Here is a 17,092-nt window from a genome sequence, read left to right on the forward strand (position 1 = left end):
GCCTTGGCGATGGTGACAGAAATAACACAATACAGGAATGTGTGGTTTCTTAGACAACAACAGGGTTGCTGGATCATGTTTAGATCAGCCCAGCCAAGTGGCTTCCCCCAAACAAGACAGATGTCACTGATTCTAGAAATCGGCCTCAGTGGGACACCATGGGATCTTTTCTAGCTGTGGCTGAGACTTGTCTGAGAAATGCAACACCATCCAGAAGAAAACTTGGAAAGGGGTTATCTGAGGGATGGATGGACAGCTGCTGCTTGGTCCCAATGGAAGCCGCTGGATCTGGTATTTAACAGTTCTGCTGCCAAATGTGCAGACAGGCTCACAGAACAAAAGTCACCAATGCAAGCCCTGAGGACCGGGGAGAAAGGAGATGGATGCTGGTTACTTTCTGTTGTTCTTCCTTCTTCCAGGGGGAGGAACAGCTATGCCAGATGACATTAAAGATGAGTACAGACAGCATGATCCAGGAAAAGGATGGGCTAGGGGGGTTTTGTGTTTGCGGAGCAGTTTGATAAGCAGGAGTGATGAGCATATTCCAGAAGCTTCCACACACATACAAACATTTAGGCAATAGCCAAAATTTAAAAATCAAACTGTTTTGAAAACTGCAGAGTGCTACAACAGCTGCCTTAGGAAGGCTGCCTGGAAGCACAGGAATCCAGCAGGTGGGGACTTGTTTTCCAAGAGCTTGTTCAAAAAGACAAACTGAGAATTGTGATCTCACCCGGGTGTGAACACCAGAATCCAAGCAGCAGATGGAGTGATTTCGTGGAAAGGCCATCGAACCAGGGTCACTGGCTGGGGACAGCATCCCAGCTTTTCTCTCTACCCACAGCATGACTTGAACAAATTCTTTGAGCCTTGGTTTCCCCAATATAAATACAGTGATAAATCAAAACCTTCTCCCTGGCCTTTCTTCTTCATTGTTGTAAACGATCGATTCTCTAATACATATGAAGATTCTTTGAAATTTGAAAGAAGATAAATTGTTAACCAACAGAATCCTTTAAGGCATTTTCTATGAGCCAAGCATTGATCTACATGCTTTAGAAATATTAAACCAAAATGTCCCAAGGAGGCAGGGTGTGTTATCACCCCATTTTAGAAAGAAGAAATAGGCACAGAACAAGTGAACTCCTGCCAAGAAAACAGCTGATGTGCAACCCAGCAAGGATGTGATCCCAGACACGCTGACCCCTAAGACTCTGCTCCTAACAACCACATGATCTTGGGATGTATACAGCTCCAAAGAATATATTTAGATATTTATTCATACAAAAACCAGCAACCATGATACACAGTCCTATACAGTAGTCTATGGTTTACCAAAAGGCCTTTTAAACTGATGTCTTAATTCTTATAATAACCCTATGCTGGTTAGTTTTTGTCAACCTAACACAAACAATAGTCAGCTGGAAGTAGAAACCTCAGTTAAGGAATTGCCTTCATCAGACTGGTTTGGAGGCATGACTAGGGTGCATTTTCTTGATGGTTAACTAATATGAGAAGGCTCAGCCCACTGTAAGTGGTGTTTTTCCCAGGCAAGTGAGCCTGGGCTGTATAAGAAAGCTAGCTGAGGGGCTGGAGAGATAACTCAACAGTTAACTGCCCTGGCTGCTCTTCCAGAGGGCCTGGGTTTGATTCCCAGCACCCACATGGCCGCTAACAGCCACCTCTAACTCCAGTTCCAGAGGATATGGTGCCCTCTCCTGGCTTCTGTGGGTACTGCACACAAGGGGTACATAGTTGTAACATGAAAAAAAATATAAACATAAAAATAAATATTTTTAGGAAGGGAAGGAGGGAGGGAGGGAGGGAGGGAGGGAGGGAGAGAAAGAGAGTTTTCAAGCCAGGTGAGCAAGCCAGTAAGCAGTGCTCTTCCATGGTCTCTGTTATATTATGCCTTTGGACAGGTGAGTCAGTTGTACCCAGAACATCTCTTAACAATAAGACAAATGATTAAAATTAATTTTCCCGTTTCGGAGGGAAATATGAAGTGCCTAAACCATTCACACCCACCTTTCTCCTGCTCTCATCTGTGGATGCAGACTATTGACATGGAACGGCCCGACCAATAATTAAGCACAGACAAAATAAAAGCCAGAAGAAAATGAGTGTGTGCGTAAGTACAGCCAGCATGGCGTACAGACAAGGAAAAGGCTCCTGTGGAGTGCCATGTTCGTTCTGTGCAAAATTATCTCCTCTGTTACTGCTCCATCCCAGAGTCTAAAACTCCAACGCGAGATGCTCATTCTTTTGACTCAACACCATTCCAAGTAAAAAGCATCTCCAAAAGAACAGTCCAGTTGCATCCCAACGTGAATGATAAAATAACACCTTTCAGAGTTCGGCGGTAAGGGAGTCTCTAGCCCGTACATAGGGTAATTTGAAATGTAGGAAGTCTCAAGATGGCTTTAGAGCAGAAGGCAAGCCAAATGTGGCTTTAAATGACAGTACTGTGGCTGAATCCAGGCACATAGGATGAGCAGAGTCCTGGGGGAAGGTGTGGTGTAGGAACCCAGCAAACCCCAGGCCAAGAACGGGTTTCCTGAGGTGTTCTTCCCTTCTGGGCTCTTAAAGTCGACCCTCTGGCACTAACAACTATGCCCTGTGAAGATATTAGCTCTCCCTAGCAGGGGCACAAGCATGAAGGGAATCCCTGCGGGCCTTGTACTGTGAAGGCTGCCAAGGGGAGAAAGAAGAGGACAGAGAGCAGCAGGGGAGGGAACTCTAGATGGTTATGTTAAAAGGGATTTGTTCCACCGTCACAACCAGAAAACTAGCTCCCCCAGCGCCAGCTTGAGGATGGGAAGGCTGGGAGGAAGGCTGTGAGGACCTTCTGGAGATGCTGCTGAAAAGATGCTCTGGGTAGCAGGCAAGGCAGCAAGCGGAGCCATAAACATCCACCCCTGGGCTGAGATGAGTCAGGAATGCCTGGGATATGCACTGGGGGGCGGGGGGGGGGCGGTCTAGTGCTGCTGTGTGATCCCAGGCAGAACACCTAGCACAATCCTGCCAATTAAGAATAAAGATGGCTCCACACTCCAGGCTACCAGAGAGCTTTTCTATTCCTGGTTACATGCAGTGGCTGGTATGGGACCAGGTGACTTGGGCTTCTGAACAATGACCAGCTTTGCTGCCTTCCTCGCTGCCCAGTCACTCCTTTTTCTGGGCCCCTTTCTGAGGAGAGACATAAACTCCTCTGCCCTAAAGTTGGAGAGTCTGAGCTGTGCCCACGTCAGTGGCCCCTCCGGCTCAGGCTGTCCTGGAGCTCAAACAAAGACATATTGGGACTCTCCTGCTGAGAGTGGGGGGGGGGACGTTTCTGGGCCCAGAGGGAGCTGGCCCTAATCCGCTGCACAGTGAATGACAACAATGTTAAGAACGAAAATATGGTTTGGGGGGGATAGCCCCCAGGAGCCCAACATTTTAGTATTTAAGGGAACTTTAATGAGCTTAAGTGGCTAATCTTGAGTTCAGGAGGGGGTGTTTTGTTTTGTTTTGTTTTGTTTTGAGAAATCCTTTTAAAGGCTCCTGAGGCTTGATAGCAAGGGTTGTGAGTCCCAGGAGTGGCTGCCTCTGACTGAAAGGAAGGGCGGGAGAGAGTGAGGACAGAAAACTTCTCCAAAGAGCTTTTCAGGCAGCAGCTTCAAAACCTGGGTTAACAGAGCTGCTGGAGAGGACCGTCCCTGAGGGGGAGATGCAAAAGTAAGCTGGACCTCAAGCCCAGCGGCCCAGTGCCCGCCTAGCATGCACAGGACGAGGGTCAGTCCCCAGCACCGCAAGATGCAAGACGACAGAGGTATCCAGAGGAACAACAGCTTTGGAAATGAGTGATATGCTGATGTCCTGCCACAATGCTGGCCAATCTTTCTGGCAAGTGACGAATTCTCCCATTTTACTGGTGTCGCAGCACAGAACCAGACACATCTCTGACTCATCAAAATGAAGGACACAGCCTAATGTCTACTAAGATGTCAGCACAGTCAGAAAAATGGGGGGGGGGGCTCCCAAAGGATCACCCAAAGAGTAATGATCATGGAACTATGTAAACCTGAGACAAAGGCCCACTGATCAGCTACTAAGCCGAGTACCACTCAATAACTGAGTTGCTACATGGTAGGACTATTGTGTATAATAAAAGGCTAACTGGGAGTTTGGGGAGATAGTTCAGTGGGTGAAGAACTTGCCAAGCAATCATGGGGACCCAAGTTCAGATCCCCAGGAAACAAGTAAAAAGCCAGGGGGCAGCTGCACAGATTTGTAAGCCCAGTGTTGGAAAGCAAGAGACAAGGGCATCCATGGAACTCACTGGCCATGGAGACCAGCAAATCAGCAAGCTCCAAGTTCAGTGAGACCCGTCTCAAAAATTAAAGCAAAGAGCAGTCAAGTCACTTGTGGATCTCTGGCCTCGGCACAGACATGTACACACACAGATACGTGCATAGCGCATACCCACAGAGAGATTCAGAGATGGGGGGGGGAGAGAGAGAGAGAGAGAGAAGAAAGGAGGGAGGGAGGGAGGAATGGAGAGAAGGAAGGAAGGGAGAGAGAAAGAAAAGACTAACTAGGTTCTCCCGGATGAGGAAACAGAGGGTCCATGGGACAGCAGAGGATGGGAGCGATGGTGTACTTAGTGATGGGTTTAAGCAATAATGCTTACAAGAGTCATGTTAATAAAGCTCCTTGGGCCATAGAAGAGTGAAAGGCAGAATGGGCTGAGGCAGGTGTGAGTCTAGATACAGCATGTGCTCCATTCCTAGTGAGGCCAGAAGATTACAGTATTTTTTCATATGGACGGGACTTATTAGACCAATCAGAAAGCACAGTCCAATCCACAGTGGCCAGATATCCCTCAGAGCTCATCTGTCATATGACGATCACGATAAACCACAAATCCGATGGTGTAGAGGAACACTGGAGGCCCAAAGAGTCAGAAAAAGCAGACCTGGTTGCTGTTATCCAAAAATAGGATCCTCCAACTGGAATTCTGGGAGAGAGGTTGGAAGGGACCAGACTCTTCATGTGACTCCAGTTACAGGACTAGGAAAAGCATGGTCTACGTTGTATTTTTAGTTTTTAGATCATTATAGTGCAAGGATGGCGCCCTTGCAAGGTTTCATTAAGTTCTGTCTAATCCACGCATGGCAGCCAAATGATATGCTCTACAAAAGACTCGGTTGTCCTGTTCACTACCAGGAAAAATAGCACAGAGGTGTATTTTTTTAATCCCTTTTTAACTACACAGATGGGACTATTGTGACAAGGCCAAGCATACCCATTGGGGTAGGGAACGGATGTAGGTTTTATTTTATTCCTTACATAATATCTTCCCTAATACTTCAATGTTTCTGCTGCATTCCAATTGCATCTGCTATCTAGAGCCAAGAGAAACTTAATCCTTACCCTAAGTCTCATTTTATTTATTTTCAGTAGTGTGAAAACAAACATGTAGCAAGGTTACAGTGTTTACGCCTCCATTTTAGGCGACACGGCGCTAATCCTCCTACTAATTAATGCCAGGGCCATAGCAATCTTATTAATTTCATCTTGGTTAAAAATATAGAGGCAGATCGTTGTGGTTTATGAAAATAATAATTTGACATTTGGGAGGTGTCTGCAAAACGGCAGAGTTGGTTTCATTTAAGATACGACAAAGAGACACAAAGCGGCAGTCGACACCGGCTGGGGATAACACGACTAACTCTAATTGTGGACTAAATGCTCCATGTCATTCTAGTCTAAGAGGCTAAGTGAAAACATGCAAGTCCTCTAGAGCACCGGAAGAGACCCTCCCTCTATCCTGGACAACAGGCCTTTCAAAAGGGCACGTGGGGTGGCCCTGTGATGTCCTGGAAGTCACCACCTTCCCCTGACTGAGCCTTGAAAAACCACCGGCAACAACATTGTCCTAAGGCCCCAAGGGACTCTCAGGAAAATATACAGTATGCTCCCCGAAAGCATTCTCAGCCAGGTTGGGATGAGAGCAGGGCTTCTCACTGGGAAACCTCTACTTTGGGGCTCCACACCCCACATGACCCAGGGCCCCCTTTATCCTATCCTGAAGGGACTTTGCTAGAGAACCAGGATGGAGATGCGAAGACCAGTTTTAAAAAAAACCCATGACTCAAAAAGATTTATTTTTTAATTTAAAAAATAGTAAAACAAAATTAAAATTTCATCATTAAGACCAACATCACCAGAATTCTTTTAAAACTAGACAGAAGTGACTGTTTTTACATCTCCCATTATTTATTTTCCATGATTATACAACTGCGCTTAACAATCCAGTTCACGTGATTTGATATTGATTACTTTGACCTTGGTAATGTTCAATGGTCACATTTTGTAATATACTTCTGCTCTAAGAAGTTATTAAGTTTTTTGTTCATACAATGGATATTTTAAAGTCTTTATTTTCTCAGTTTTAAAGACGATAGCCCAAGAAATTTATTGGGGGGGGGGATATGATGAAATTAATGGAGATATTCTTAGTAAAGAAAGTATCAGATCATTATGTCCAAAAACCTTTATAACATTGAAAAAGCAACAGTAATATGAATAAGTCTTGGTGGATGCAAACATTATAAATAAAATGCAAGACAAATAATTAACTATGGGAAAAGCTCTTGTCAATCACTGAATGATACTTCTAGCCACATGGAGGACAAAGGTCTCAGAACTCTACAGTATGTAAAACCAGTCTGGAAAAAGTCACCTTTCACAGTGTACTCCATTAAAATAAAAATCAAAAAAGCCCCATAGCCATGTTCATCCCCAATAGAACATTATCAATGCCTACTCTACCAAATTTCAATTTTAAAGTCTTAGATTCTATGAACCAATAAAATAAAAGGGAAAAAATCACCTCTAAGCAAGAAATATTTTCAATCATCCACTAAAATTAAAACACAGAGAGAGAGAGAGACAGAGACAGAGACAGAGACAGAGAGACAGAGAGAGTCTGTTGTATAGACACAGCCACAAAGCCACAACTGTGGGCTGTTCTCAATGTGAGCTAAACCCCCACAATTGAATGCAGACTAAAATAATTGCCTAGTTGTGTTTGATTTTTATATTCCTTAAATGTTATTTATTGTACCAGAAACCAGGCCAACAAAAAGTGAAGTGGACCAGCACTCTAACAATGGCCTCTATAATTTCATCTGTGGGTTCCTTTTATGAAGAACTTCATGCCCAACTTTGATCTCTAAGTAATATCACAGTAATAATAATTAATAACAACAGGACAAAACAAGCTAATTCCTCCATACACACCTCCTGCACCACCTTGATAGAATGCAGAATGGGTTCACTACCAGTCCTAACAAATAACATTGCCTAAGTCTTCCTCACCTGGAGCTGACAAGCCCCAGGCCAAAAGAAAGAGACAAAGAATATTGTAACTGGGGGACATCTACTTTCCCCCACGTCTGCCCCTTTCTCTGGACAGACAGCTGATACACTCCAAACGGCCAAGAAGAAAACATGAGGAGGCCCTCAGAGGAAAGGCTTCCCCAAGCTGCGATCTGCTGACATGTGGGGAGTTCCCGTGCTGTGGGAACAGCTCTGATGCCCTGATGACAGCAATACTACCCCACACTGCCCCCAGGACGTCCAAAACAATCCAAGTGATAATGATAAACTTTATATGTGAGGAGAGAAGGCCCTGCCTGACCCACGAGCCACCAGGCACATGAAAGAAGCAATATAAATTTGATTTAAAAGTGGGATGCCGTCCAGAAGGCTCAATTATCTATCACATTGCCACGTTTCTGTGATCCCACGGCCTCTTCTGTCTCCGACTGAAGCATGGCTACAGTGCTTGTTTGGAACCGGTTCAGGGAAAACTCTGAACTAGCAGGATCACAGAAGGCTCACTTAAATAGGGAACAACAGTTACATAAATAGAAGTCTTCCAGGCTGGAAAATATTTGGTTGTCTGCTAACTTTCAGGAATGCTGGAGCAAATTGAATCCATTCCCAAAATATCCACACCTATCCCAACTCAAGTGGTGTATCTCATAGCAGAGCTTCATCAATATCACCAGTGATGTCTTTTCATAGAACTGGTTATTTTTCCTTGACGACATCATGAGCAGCAAGTGACTCCCAGTTCTTGATTTCTGAGTGCACATAAATCGCCATTCTACATTCTGGCCTTGAATGCTTATTTGTTTTGGATAACTGAAAAGTGAAGTATTCCTAAGGGTGGTACAGTAGATGAGGCCAACACTTAGTAAAACATCCCGAGGTTTTAAGTGAACAATCTTGTCCAAGATGCCACCATCAATCTGTTTCTTTAATGAGGAAAAAGTTGATGTTTCACATGGTGAATGCAAAAACAAGCCATTGACAGAATGGAATTTTGGCTGTTTAAATAACTTGTGCTGAAGCAGTTCTTTTACATTTTCATACATGTATCAAGCGATTCTAGTTATTATCACAGCCATCCATACACACACACCCTCCCCAGTCTCCCTCCTATTTCTATTACCACCACCACCCAACAAGTCCCTTTCCATTTAAGTGAAGGCCTGACCTGACACCAGGGATACACAGGTAATAATTCCAATGCAAATTCAGAATTTCCCAACATCTGGAAATGCATACAAATGGCCGAAATAAATGTGATAGGTAACCTCTCCTGTTAAAACTGTGTTTGTGACGGTCATCAGAGAGTGAACATTAGCTACATATTCTTCCCTTTCAATTTGTGGGAACAGCACTTGAACTTCACAAGTGTGGGGGACTGAAGTACTGTCCACTACTCACTTTTCTGTCAAATGCTCTATAATGTGCCATCATTGCTAACTTAGAGCCTAACACACATCTCCTTTTCCCTCTCCATTTACTTTATCTGGCACTCAAGTATTGAAAAAACATACACAACATGCAGAGAGGGAGAGAGAGAGAGAGAGAGAGAGAGAGAGAGAGAGAGAGAGAGAGAGAGAGAGAGAGAGAGAGAGAGAACTATTTTCCTATTGCAATAAAGAGGGAAAGCACAAGTGGTATCCTCCAGGATAAACATGTGGCCATTCCAGATAACTTGTGGTTAATACCTAGTCCTGTCTAAGTGAAGGAAGCTTTCAGGAGCCCCTTGATAGTCTGGTAGTCAGGGTAAAAGAGCTGCCAAGCCTGCCAGGCTAGAAGCCTCCTGCAGCCAGGCTCCAAGATTTTTCTAATTATCTCTCTTCATCGAAACCAGGGTTTTACATAGAGAAGCTCCATAAAGTCTGTTGAATAAAGGAATTTTTCCTGAGCCAAGTGCAAAGAGAGTTGGGGGCAGGGAACCACTGCCTCATTTTCTCCTACAGCAAGGGTCCTAATACCGTCAAGAGTATCAAGTACATTAAAAGCCTGATTTGTGGAGAGCAGGACAGAATTGAGATGGGGAATAGAAGAAAGAAGGAATTCAAGAAAAGAATACGTGAATCTCACACAGGCTGGGCAGACTTGTTCTGAGAATGTGCCCAGCAAACTTATTTTGGAAATCCATGTGTCAGTAAATATTTTTAAATTAAAATTAACAAAAAAAAAAAATCTTCCCTGTCACACCAACACCTCTTCGAATAACGTAGCTCACACCCTCTATAAAATCTTGATTCTGACCAACAGCTGGTGAGTTGATCCCTGCCATTTTCTCTTCGCAAAAACAGCTTTGTGAAGGGGAGAACTGACCCTCTCAGCTAATAAGCCCAAACCTCCCCAAACCTGGAGGGCTGAAATGGAAGGGATATTGTTGTGCTGAGTACTTTACAACAACTGTTTCTTCTCCTCTTGACACAGGCTGACTTCCTTAAAGGAGATTTGACTGGCCAGACAGCTGTGTTGACCCTCAAGCCGGCTCTGATTCATGATTTTCTTTTTTAACAAACAGAATAGAAAAATCACAACCCAAATCCTCCCTTAAGCTCCAATACTTTTGAATTGGCTAGCGTTGTGCCTGAAGGATGTGGACCTTTCTCTAATCTGTAAGCAGAAAGATAAAGATTGGGTCCACACAATACCAAAACCTTTCCATGAAAAGCAGGAGAGAAAAAGGCAAGCAGTCACCCGCCTTTGTCTACTTGAAGTTGTATGGACCAAATCCGCTTAATTACCTAAAAATCACACTTTTTACTCAGACTCCGGGGCTACAAGCAGACAAACCAGCACAGACAGTGGCATTTCGGCATTTCTTCTTTCAAAACTGTTTACCATAACGCTCAGGGCAAGTTTTCGCTCCTTTTTGGGCTTCTGTATTGTCCGACTCACATAAACTCAAGCATGTATCTTTTTTTTAACTTCTAAAAAAAAATGTAAAGCATTTCTGAAACAACAGAAAGGCCTAGTGTTCTCTCTGAATTGGGGTAAAAGTCAAACATACTATGTTTAGTAAAGGAATACTGAGTAGCAGAGAAGGGTATTCTGTTTGGTTAGTGGTGGCAGTGGTGGGTAGGTGGTGGTGGTAGGTTTCCCTGGTCTAACTTGGTCCATTTTTTTTTTTTTTTCAGTAAACCTGACAGCCCAGATGATATGGAAACCAGAAACCTCTGGTCTTCCCTGTGCTTTCTGTTGTTGTAGCCAGATCTCTCTAACACATCCTTTACACTGTGCCTCTTAATGCAATTACAGCAGCTACGCTTCACACACACGGACCATCCTCTGACTCTCTCCACATAGCGGCTGTCTTCTTTTATTCACTAGTGGAAAGGGCTGCATTTCCTGGGCGCACACACCCATGCAGACACAATCAACATAACGCCAGCCCTAGTGCACAAAAACAGACAAGCGCTAAGCCACGTTTCTTTCCTTCTAGCTCTCCACAATTGTATGGATCTAAAGTCCCTATGAATTGGCCAATTTTCCAAGGACAAGTAGTTTCCTCTCCTTACTCCCGCAGAGCTCCTGCTGGCCTTTCCTCTGAGAATATGAACATCCTACCACACCACACTCCCGGAGGCATTTCAGAAATCCAGATTGGAAATGAACCGCTCTCTTCATTTCCTGCCTCTCGGTTCTGCCATGCTGATGGGGAGAGAATCAAACCTGCTGCCTGTCAGACAACCTCCTTAGTCTAGAACTGGGCGCAGATGCCTCAGGGGGCTTTAGATCAGGTCCCCTTCGACCTAGCAACGTTGTGGGCATCCCAGAGCCTGTGACACCCTGAAGAGGGAATGACTGGAAACGAAGAGAAGCAGGAAAATCACTTTCAAATCCTATTTGCCCAAACCAGGGCGAGAAATGTGCCCAAGGGACAGGGACAGAAACCTTCCGATCCATACCGCCTTACCGCTGAGCACAAACCCAAGAGCGGCGCAAACACTTGATTAAAATGGAATAGAAAAGGGTCGCTGGTCACGGGTGGTCCGCCGGGCTCTCTGGTGAACCCAGGACTAAGCTTGAAGGTGTCCCAGGCCCACAGAAAGTGATCTCTAGAAATGGCCGAGCCCAGGGTTAAGGAACTTGGAATAATTAAAAAGTATACTCGCGACCAAAATGAAATGACGCAGTGCGGCTCTCTCCCGCCCGGGCTGCGCGCACAGATGAAATCCCCGCAGCCCAGGGCATCTACCGATTGCTAATGCCTGGGAGATTTACTGGTCTTGCCTGCGGGCGTCTCTTTCGCCTCCCGGGAAGGCGAAGAGGATGCAGGAGGACACAGTCCCCAGCGCACACAGTGCGGATGAGTGGGCGCGCTCCGGCGGCGACGCGAGCACTTACTTCTCATAGTGGTACTTGCAGTAAAGCTTCTTGTCCCGGTAGAAGCAGGTGGTCTCCAGGGGCTCTTTGCAGGAGGCGCACTGCACGCACTGTTCATGCCAGAAGCTGTCGTTCAGCCGCAGCAGAAACCTGTCCGAGATGACCCGCTGACAGCCTTCGCAGACAGACTTGGGGCTCACCGCTCTGCCTACAGCAGCAACAGACGTTCGCCCATGAGCCACGTACGCAAGCCAACCCCGTGAAACACTCTCGTGATCGAATCAGGCCCACAGATTTACACACACACACACACCCCGGGCCGTGCATCCCCCCCAGGAAGGTCCCGTGATGATCAGATATTTAGAAAAATCAAATCAAGCGGCAATAGCGTTGCTAATAAACAAAGACTAAGTAGCAAGGTATAAGTTCTACCGAGGGAGGGAACTGAAATCAATAAACGGCCTTAATTGTTAGACAGACCAAGGTACCATTACTATCATCCATGCATCCTGTAAAATTAGATTGCAAATAAATTTGTGCTCCCGGGACTCTCAAGTCGTCGTCATTAATCAATCATTAAATCACTATGTTTGTGTCCTTTGACTACTTTTAAATGATCAATAATAATTTGCTTGCAACTGCATTCTATTTTTAAAAGGAAATTAACATTTTCTGTTTTCTTCAAAAAAAAAAAAAATCTGTGGGTGCAGAAAAATACCATCTCTCCCCAAGCAAGCTCAGTACTGGTCAAACTAGTGAATCCCTCCTACGTCTTGGTTGGCGAGCAAATTGCAGGTGGCTTTTTATAATTAGAAAATGTCAAGATGGGGAAAAAATAAAGCTGAGGGCAGAGACCCTGCGAAGGGTGCGTGCGGGTCAGAGTACTGGATACCCTATGCTCAGAAGTGAAGCATGGAGGGACAAACCTTAGTCCAGTCAGGGAATCTTCTCTGCCCTACCCCTTGACCTTTTCGACTTTTTCCCTCCGGATCTTGTTCTAATGATTCTAGTGAGGGCCTGTTTCACCCCCACCTCCACCCCTGCCTCCATCCGCCAACACACACAAACACCAGGGAAGAATACTCGGCCGCCTTTGTTGACACTTTTCACAACCATTTAAAAAAGCCCTTGTGCCGGCCACAAGAACACTCTTGTCCATGATGTCCCGAAGGGCTTGTCCTTCTCCATACCATAACTACACTAATCTCACTTTCTGCTTTGGGGAACAGCCGCCAGCTTGTAAAGCGGACAGGTCGTTTTATGGAGTGGGAAGACACCAAGAAAGGCTGGAGAGAAAGCAGCGCGATCATTCTCAATTGTAAATTTCTGTTTCCTTGGTCTCAGCATCCCGGGCCACCCTCCTGCTGTTAGAGTGAACGTGGGTCCATAGGGCGCACAGACCGATGCGCCTAAGTCCGCACACACTCTGGCCTGCATCTTCTTGCTCCAGAGAGAGGATCCTGGCATTTTCGAAAGGGGGCTGGAGGAAGGGGAACATGGGCTTCGTGATTTCGTTTCCTCTGGACTGTTGGGGTGAGGTTGGCTGGCAGTGTCTCTCTGGATATGATTTCTACAATCGAAAAATTTCAACCCACTCTATTGGTTCTAGAGTTAGGGAAAGAGGCAAGAGGTTTATATGACAAAAGAAAAATCTCTCCTGCAGAAAGAGGAAGGAAAAAGGAAAAGAAGGAAGAAAGAGAGAGAGGAAAAAAAACTCCTTTTCCCCCAAACTTGGAACCACCAAAAACAAAATTTGGGGAGACACTGATAAAACAAGAATTGCTGGCCTGAGCTCTGGAAGACTCTTCTGGACCCCTTGATCTTCTCCTCCGCTGTGGCTAGGTTGGGGGTAGGGGGATACGGGGCTTGCGGAACTGGGATCCGGCTTCAGTTAATTAAAGACCAGGTGAGGGCCCTGCCGCGCAAGCTAATCCCAGAGCACCGCTGCCTACCAGCCCGGAAAAGCCCCTGGGCCATGCCCAGTACTAAAATTGGGGCTGTAGTTGATGGGGAAAGAGAAGAACTTGGGCGCTCCGGAGCCTCGGCCCTCTGCTGCCCATGATCGGCCATAGGCCTCTGAAAAACCGGTGGCATTTATGAGCCGTCGATCAGCTCCATGATTAAAAATCCAGCCCTGGGTATTATTAATCACTTGCCACTCAAACGCCTGTGAACATGCTCGCCCGCCCCACAAGGCTTTGGGGAATTCAAAGTTGAGCTCCTGAGGCCTGAGGAGGCTTGCTGGTTTTATGATAGGGACGGCTCAAAAGGACTGATGGACACGGAATGACAGAGAGTGGGCGCCGCTACGTGCACGAAGAGGGTGCTAGCCTGATCGCCTAACCCGGTACTGGGAGAGCTGACGTCCTCAGCTCCTAGCCTGGCAGCAGGAGAACGCATCGCTACGAATGGAGTTGAACACTTACCCAGCAAAGAGGAGAAGGAGGCTGAAGTCTCAATCGCACTTTGAAAGTTCTCCTCCATCTTCAGGCCGTCCAACATGTTCGGGCTGAGCCTGGAGGACCTGTAGAGCCGGGAAAGGGATGCGTCTAGCTTCCGTGCCTTCTGGGACTCCGCTCCCTCAGTTGCCACACTCCTGGGAAAGGACAGAAGGAGTGTCCAGGGCAACAAGAATGAGCCTGGAGGGTAGAGTCCAGCCAAGGGAAACGTGGGGTGGGAGGAGAAAGAAGAGCCACCGTGAACTGCTCTGACGGATCTGATTTCACTTGAAGTCAACGCGTTGTGTACTTAGGCCTCCGCCCCCTAACTGCGTTCTCCTAACCCCCACCCCCACCCCTGTCCCCAGGTTTCCCATTCCAAGACCGGCTCCGCCCCATCCTATACTAATGTGGCCCCTGGGGACCCCTCTACAGGAACTAGGCTACTGCGTGTGATTGGGGTGGGGGTTGCCTCCTCTTGGAGCCTGGGCCAAGCACGGGACTGTCCAGGTCCGACACCCCGTGACCCGACCACTCAGTTTCAACCCTCACCTGTCTTGGATCGGAGAGAGGCAGAGTAAGGGACTCGGAAACCGTCCCGCCTGCTTCCGTACTCCTGGCGCTGCGCTCGGCTTGGGGGCGCTCGGGAGTGGGCGTGCGGGGCGCGCGGGGAGGTGCTCCCGCCGGTCGGCCAGTGCCGGGAACGTCTGCAGGAGCAAAGGAGTCGCCTCAGGGAGGAGCCGCGACTGGCCCGGCTCACTCTTGGATGCATTTCAAATCAACTTTCAGCAACACGCCCGCCCGAGCCGCCGAAGCCTAAGGAACCGCGTAGACCTTCCCTACCTGATGGGCAAGCTCGCCCCCAGCGTCCCGAGCGAGCGGCTCGAAGTGGCCCAGAGGCGCGGGCAGCTTGGGCGGAGGAAGGCGGCGTCCCCGAGGCTGCAGCTGGAGCAGCCGCCCCGACTCCGGCGCGCCCGGGACAGAGCGGGAGCGAACGCCGGCCCCCGGTTCTGCTCCTCGGCGCGCCGGAGCCGGGCCGGGCCGTGGCCACAAGCCGCCGACCTTCTCGGGACGTCCCGCCAAGCCCGCGCCGCTCTGCAGCCGGGGAGGGGAGGCCGGGCTGCTTCTCCAAGGCCGGCGGAGAAATCCGAGGCCCTGGGTCCTGGGTGCAAAGTCGGCCCTGCTTCTCCGTAGCGGCTCCGGCGACTTCTGACAGCCGCCGCTGGCTGCGTGCGCGGCCCGGGAAGGGGGTGGGGTGCGCAGGGCGGGGGCCTGGGAGCGCGTCCCGTGGCGGGGCCCGCGGTGCTTGCTTTCCCGGCTTGGCTGCACGGCCCACCGCGAGGCTGCAGCCCGGTGCTTCCGTCTGCTGCCCGGACGTCTCGGGCACGCAAACTTTCCCTCCTCTCCACGTGGAACTGTTGCCTGGGGAAGCTGCGCCTGAGCCTCGGCTGAGATCCGTGCCACCCAGACTGCGCGCGCGGGCGGGATGGGGATCCGGTTGCTCTCGGATCTGCACCGTAAGTGATGACTAACCTCCCGCGGTCCTCACCTGGAGACTGCGGGAAGAGCCTAGAGCTGCTTTCCGCTTTGTGAGCGCGAGCACCAGAAGCTCCAAGCTCCTCAGACCTTCACTCACCCACGGGCTCCTGCGACTTACAACTTTGTTTGGGCTTAAAACTCAATTCACCGTTTCCGACTGAAACCCCTTCATTGCTGGGAAGTGCAATAGTAAGAACCATGGCCAAACCTTAAATCAGGCTCCCTCTATCCCATCCCGCCGGCTGGACACTAGAAGTCAGCCAACGGAGACTTTTCCTAGAAAAGAAGTTCCCGGGGGCGCTTTTTAATTCCCTATGATTCATAGCGTTCGGTTGCAGCGACAGCCCTTCAGCCTCTCTAGTTGCAGGAACAGGGTCTTGCTCCTCTATTCCAAGAAGAGCCTGGGGCCAAGCGACTCAATAAACACATCATTGCGTTGGCTAACGTTTATCGACCACTAATTTTGTGCCAATCTTGGTTCCGTAGTCAACTCATCAAATCGTTACAATTTAAGGTGAGGACAATTATGGTCTCCACGTTCTGGTTGCCTTAAGGAAACGGCCACCTGTGCGTATGAAATTCCAGCCCAGGCTCCTGAACACCGTTGGAAAATCCAATACATGGAATTTTCTAGGGCACCCTCTCCTCTACACTGAGGATCCCGCTCTGTAGCATGGTCAGCCCAAGCAGAGGACATGCCACGTAAGCAAGGATTCCCTAGTACCTTCTCCAAGAAAAAGGAAGTAGACAAGCTTCGCTGTGCTTAGGAGCACCCACCACCAGCACCACCAGCACCACCAGCACCACCACCACCACCACCACCACCACCACCACCACCACCACCACCACCACCCTCAGAGTTTTCTATTCACAAGCACAAGTCAAACACAGACTATGACTTCAGAGGAACAAAGGAAAAGGGCAAAGCGTTTAATAGCTTATATTGGAACGCTGCTTTAAACTTTCTAGGGTACTTCTATATACATGGTTTTGCTTGATCTCTACAGCAAACCTGTGGGGTAGGCAGAACAAATAATTTTATCTATTGTTCTAGACAAATCTTCAGGGCTTAGTACAGCCGGGAGATTTCTCTGCTTTTGCCCAGGTGGCTAGTGGCATGTCTCCTAACACCTGACCTTTGTCCTGTCTGTCATCCAGATAGAACAGGATATGAAATAAATTAAAAAAAAAAAAGATAAATTGCATGTATTCTTTGGATAATATTTAAGACAGAAATGTGTTAAGAAGAAAGGAGTAGAGCAAATAGCCCCACAAGAAGTTTAAGTGCACAGCTGAGTTTTTGTTGAACTAAAAGTCTTGAGTTTATGAAACGTACCGAGCTGGTAGGGTAAGGGATAGGGTAAGGATACTCCTCTTATTAACTATCCAGGAAGTGAATGGATTGTCCTTTGATCTGAGTC

The 17,092-nt window shown here is 47.7% G+C and overlaps 1 protein-coding gene across 1 annotated transcript in view; it reads right to left on the minus strand.

Moving 5' to 3' along the window:
- Lmx1a (LIM homeobox transcription factor 1 alpha) overlaps nt 1-14,417 on the minus strand; it is a 145,935-nt gene extending 131,518 nt beyond the window's left edge. The window contains exons 1-2 of the mRNA XM_028864355.2: nt 14,121-14,417; nt 11,716-11,902 (exon numbers count right to left, since the gene is read on the minus strand). Of these exons, the coding sequence (XP_028720188.1) occupies nt 11,716-11,902; nt 14,121-14,196 (263 nt within the window). The 5' untranslated portion in view covers nt 14,197-14,417. The remainder of the gene's footprint in view (nt 1-11,715; nt 11,903-14,120) is intronic.
- Nucleotides 14,418-17,092: the final 2,675 nt, after the last annotated feature.

The sequence above is a fragment of the Peromyscus leucopus genome, chromosome 15 (genome assembly GCF_004664715.2).
Source record: "Peromyscus leucopus breed LL Stock chromosome 15, UCI_PerLeu_2.1, whole genome shotgun sequence".
Lineage (NCBI taxonomy): Eukaryota > Metazoa > Chordata > Mammalia > Rodentia > Cricetidae > Peromyscus > Peromyscus leucopus.